The 5,500-nt window shown below is 46.7% G+C and overlaps 1 protein-coding gene across 2 annotated transcripts in view; it reads left to right on the forward strand.

Annotated features, from left to right (window-relative positions):
* Nucleotides 1-98: 98 nt before the first annotated feature.
* The window catches only part of col4a4 (collagen, type IV, alpha 4), a 25,924-nt gene continuing 20,522 nt past the window's right edge, over nucleotides 99-5,500 (forward strand). The window contains exons 1-3 of one of the 2 annotated variants that reach the window (XM_027280155.1): nucleotides 99-165; nucleotides 3,167-3,315; nucleotides 3,425-3,467. In XM_027280155.1, coding sequence (XP_027135956.1) covers nucleotides 3,269-3,315; nucleotides 3,425-3,467 — 90 coding nt within the window. In that variant the 5' untranslated portion in view covers nucleotides 99-165; nucleotides 3,167-3,268. Of the gene's footprint in view, nucleotides 166-969; nucleotides 1,086-3,166; nucleotides 3,316-3,424; nucleotides 3,468-5,500 lie in introns of those variants that run through there. The other variant, XM_027280154.1, reaches the window with a different exon arrangement.

Genomic DNA, 5,500 nt, shown 5'->3' on the forward strand with positions numbered 1-5,500 from the left:
CCGCCGCCGCTCACTCTGACTCCGGGCTGCAGTCGCTGAGCTGCGGATGGACTCCTCGGACCGGTCCGGTTCGGCTCGGGTCGGTTCGGTTTCGGTGCAGTTGATCCTGTTCGGGCCACACAGCAACCTGCTGCGGGATGGATGGAGACAGACAGACCGCTGGAGGTGGAGTCAACCCGCAACACTGCACGCACAGAAACACTTCCGCTTTCAAAATAAAAGACTTAACGTCTGTGCGCTTTAAGTGACTGAGGTTGAAATCACCTGACACACCTGCACAGGTGACGTTCAGGTACAGAGGAACTGTTGGATTACTTCAGACTTTAAGTTACAACATGAGCGTAACACAAAGCTAGCAGTTAGCCGTTAGCTCATGTTAGCTAACACTAGCTAAACCAGGTTGAGCTAATTAGCTGTTAGCTCTGTTAGCTCTTAGCTCTCCATAAGCTAACAGCTAGTGGGTAGCTACGTTAGCTTTTAGCTCTGTTAGCTCTGTTAGCTGATAGCAACATTAGCAGTGCAGTTTGTGGCACTTCCTGCGTTAGCTTAGCTCTCCAGTGTGAGTCCGACATTCAGAGCTAACGGCAGCTACGAGCACAAACACAAATTAACACAAATTAACACAATATGCAGTTTTCCCGCCCTTTGCTGTTAGCTGTTAGCCTAGCACTGGAGTGGAGCCCAGCGTTAGCTCTGTTAGCATGGTTAGCATGGTTAGCACCTGGCTAAAGTTAGCTGGTACTTTTTCTACAATTTATTTTTAGTCACTTATCTTGTTTGTTTTTCTGTCACTTAATTCTTATTACAATTATTTATTTGTTTATGTCTTATTCATACATGTCTCAACATGACGTCACACAGTCAGTCTTCATCTCGTCCTCAGTTTTGTGACGTCACCTCTCGTCTTCTGTCTGCTGCTTTTATTTTGTAGACCGGAAGTGTCGGCGCGCGCTCCCGCAGGTGCTTGCCGTCACATTGACAGGTGTGGAGTTGCGTGTCGGCTCGGGTCAGTTTAGCGGGTAAAAGTCTCCCAGGCTGTGACATGAAGAGCGCGTGAAGCTTCAGACTGACCGCGAGACCTTCAGGTGAGTGACCGCGTGCGTGTGCGTGTGTGTGCGTGCGTGAGAGACTCACCTGGGCTGCTGATTTTCCCGCTGTGTGACGTGTGAACGCAGCTGCTGATGATCAGCTCTAATTAGCTCCTAATCAGCTGCTTAATGAGCGGCTGACGTCAGCGGGTCGGTTCGCGTTAATGAGGAGGACAGAAGTAACGGAGTACTTTTACTCAAGTACTCACAGTGAGCTGCTGTCTGAAGATACATGGAGAAGAGTTCTGATCCAAGCTGTGCCAAACGAGTAAAAGTACTCTATTACAAGTACACGTTCATGACAGCAGGTACTCAAAGTATCAGAGTAAAAGTACTCAAAGTATCAGAGTAAAAGTACTCAAAGTATCAGAGTAAAAGTACTCAAAGTATCAGAGTAATCCAGCCTGCAGAGTTCATGAGTAATGATGCGTTCAGGTGTTTATACAAAGTGTTGGTCTTTGGCCCGTCTGTGCTGTGAGCGGTTCTGATCCGGCTCATCTGGTTCTGATGTGTGCTTCAGTGGTTGGACCTCAGCCTGGTGTGTTCATGCGGATCAGATCCTAATCTGGACTCACAGAACGCTTCACGGTCCACGTCTGAACGTCTGAACGTCTGAACGCAGCCAAGGAGCGTTCAAGACCGACGGACTGTCTGTCTGCTTTACCTGTCTGTCTGTTCTACCTGTCTGTCTGCTTTACCTGTCTGTCTGTCTGTCTGTTCTACCTGTCTGTCTGTTCTACCTGTCTGTCTGCTTTACCTGTCTGTCTGTTCTACCTGTCTGTCTGTTCTACCTGTCTGTCTGCTTTACCTGTCTGTCTGCTTTACCTGTCTGTCTGTCTGTCTGCTTTACCTGTCTGTCTGTTCTACCTGTCTGTCTGCTTTACCTGTCTGTCTGTCGGCCGGGTTTTCTAAACCTGGTTTTTTTTTTTGTTACTGTCCTGCTTTCCCTGTCGGGGCTGTCGGTTCTATACTGTCCCTGCTGTCGGTCGGTCTTCTACTTGTCGGTCTGTCTTCTGTCTGTCGGTCGTTGCTACCTGTCCGGGTCTGCTTTACCTGTCTGTTCGTCGCTTTACCGTCTTCTGGTCTGTCTGCTGCTGTTTCTCTACCTGTCCTGTCTGCTTTACCTGCTGTCTGTCTGTTCTACCGTCTGTCTGTCTGTCTGTCTCTGTTCTACTTGTCTGTCTGCTGTTGTCTGTCTGTCTGCGTCTGTTCTACCTGTCTGTCGGTCTGTCCTGTCTCTTCTACCTGGCTGTCCTATTGTAATAACAGTGATATAATCATAATCAGTTTCACTGCAGGTAGATAAATCATCTGTTATTTATTTATACAGCTGTTAGCTTGAAGATAATTATCTTCAGATGTTAGATCAGACTCTATGTAACAGACACAATGTCTTCTAGACTGGTGTGTCAATGGTCAGTATTGATGGTCAATGGTGAATAGTGATGGTCAATGGTCAAGGTGAGGTCAGGATTAGACAGTGTTGAGGAGCCTCTGATGTCTGATGCTGTCACATTATTGATCATTAGAGACATCAAAGTTCATCAGAAGAGTCGGAGTCTGTTGGACTCATGCTGGTGGTCAGACTTAAAAACCTCTACAAGACAACACCACAAACACTGAACGCCCAGAACCAGACACAGACCCCTCGAGGTCCACGCCTGACCCAGAGTGACTACCGCAGGACCTCGAGGTCCACGCCTGACCCAGAGTAACTTCTGCAGGACCTCGAGGTCCACGCCTGACCCAGAGTTACTACCGCAGGTCCTCGAGGTCCACGCCTGACCCAGAGTAACTACCGCAGGACCTCGAGGTCCACGCCTGACCCAGACTAACTACCGCAGGACCTCGAGGTCCATGCCTGACCCAGACTAACTACCGCAGGACCTCGAGGTCCACTCCTGACCCAGACTAACTACCGCAGGACCTCGAGGTCCACGCCTGACCCAGAGTAACTTCTGCAGGACCTCGAGGTCCACTCCTGACCCAGAGTAACTTCTGCAGGACCTCAGGTCTCAGGTGTCAGATAGCAGGCAGGTATCCATCAGCCTTTGACTGACTCTGTCGTGTCTTCACAGCTCTGAGTGTCGGAGCGTCCTGACTGGCTGAGATCCAGCTGGAGGCGGAGTCAGAGTGACAGGGCTGTGCAGTAGGAGGGACTTCCTCTGAGGAAGGACAAGATGCTGCTGACTTCCTGCTCCGCCCCCTGCAGCTACACCTGGCTCTGGTAACATAAAACACGAAAATACATTAAAGCAACGTTACATGGGAAGTGCTATTTGACTGATCAGTGTATGGATCATACAATAATAACTCACCTGTGCTCCGTCCTCCAGGTGCCTCCTGATGATCCTGGCCGCTCCTCCAGCAGCTCTCGCGGTGAGTCTCAGTGACCATGGTGCAGTTTCAGGTGTTACTGATGCCGCTCAGGTGTGTTGTAACGAGCTCTTCAGTTTAAGAGTTGAAATGTCCAATCAGAGCAGAGTTACTGATGTGAGCACACGGAGGGATGTTTGAATGTTCGACAGAAGGTCCAAACAGCTGCAGTCTGATGGACCGAGTGCGGCAGAGGTCAGAACCTAGGGAGCGGTCCAAAACAAACAGGGCCGGCTCAAGGCTTTGGTTTAAAGCGTGATCAAGACACACACGGGAGCTTTAATAATCTGCAGATATGCAGGTTGAGCATAATTATGATGGTTAGTGGCTGCTGAGGCAATGAGTTGCAGGTGAGGAGGTACCTGCAGAGTACAGAGTACTGCAGTATCATGTCGTGTACAACAAAACACTTCATTCATTATTTTCTATTATACAACCAGTAGGTCCGACAGAGAAATCTGATTGGTCAACTAGACGTTTAAAATGTGCTCAAATCAGCATGACATCACACCTGACTCATCACTAACAATATCACTCCGCCATCTCCATATAGAACATGTAAACAAATATAAATAAGTCCACTGGAAGTACTTTAATAAAGTAATACATCTGAATTTACAATTCAGCTTTCTTAATGAACATTCTGTGTTATGGAGCTGTTAGACCGCCTCGTTAATACAGGTGTATACCTCGTTAATACAGGTGTGTACCTCGTTAATACAGGTGTGCACCTCGTTAATACAGGTGTGCACCTCATTAATACAGGTGTGCACCTCGTTAATGTTGTGGAGAAATTGCTGAAGTCAAAGGTCAATGGTGAGGTCAGGAGTTCAGAAAGTGTTCAGGAGCCTGTGATGTCTGATGCTGTATTATTTATTGACGCTTGGCCAAGGAGAATTAGAGACACTCTCAAAGTTCATCAGAAGTGCCTGAGTCGGTCTCACATTCTAAAGAACTCGTTGAAAGGCCTCAGAGGAAAATGGACTTTGTGATTGGACTGTACAAATAAAACCTGATTTGATTTGATTTGATTTGATTACAAGTTCGAAGCATCTTCTCACTGTAGGTTGATGACATATCTCATTTTCTATCAACACATATTTAAGCAATATTACACGAGAAGGTGTGCTTTAACATCATTATTGGCATGACAGTGATGCGGTTTGTTAGCGTCACTGAACTGTTTGATCTCTGACGTGCTGCACACAACGAGTGCAACCTGTATTACGAGGTATACACCTGTATTAATGAGTATACCCGTATAACGAGGTGCACACCTGTATTAACGAAGGTATACCCTGTATTAACAAGGTCACACTGTTAACGCGGTGCACACCTGATAACGATTAAACCTGTTTAACGAGGTATACACACTGTATTAACGAGGTACAACTGTCTATACGGTCACACCTGTATTAACAGAAACACAGTAACGGGTACACACCGTATAACGAGCGTACACACATGTATTAACGATGGTACCACACCTGTATTAACGAGGTACACACATGTATTAACAGGGTACACACATGTATTAACGAGGTTACACACATGTATTAACGAAGAGCACCCCTGTATAACAATATTGCACCTGTATTAACGAGGGGGTACACACATGTATTAACGAGGGTACACACATTGTATTAACGAAGGTTTACCAACCTGTATATTAACGAGGTGCAACCTGTATTAACGAGTGCACACCTGTATTAACGAGGTATACCAATGTATTAACGAGGTGCACACCTGTATTAACGGAGTGCACACCTGTATTAACGAGGTATACACCTGATTAACGAGGTGCACCACTGTATAACGGGGTACACACATGTATTAACGAGGTACACACCATGTATTAACGATGGTATACACCTGTATTAACGAGGTACATACCTGTACTAACGCGTACACACATGTATTACGAGTTACAACATGTCATTAATGAGTACATATTTGTATTAACGGGGTACACCCTGTATTAACAAGGTGCACACCTGTCATTAATGAGTTGACGTATTAGAGGTTGCACACCTGTA

This window comes from Larimichthys crocea, chromosome VII (genome assembly GCF_000972845.2).
Source record: "Larimichthys crocea isolate SSNF chromosome VII, L_crocea_2.0, whole genome shotgun sequence".
Taxonomy (NCBI): Eukaryota; Metazoa; Chordata; class Actinopteri; family Sciaenidae; genus Larimichthys; species Larimichthys crocea.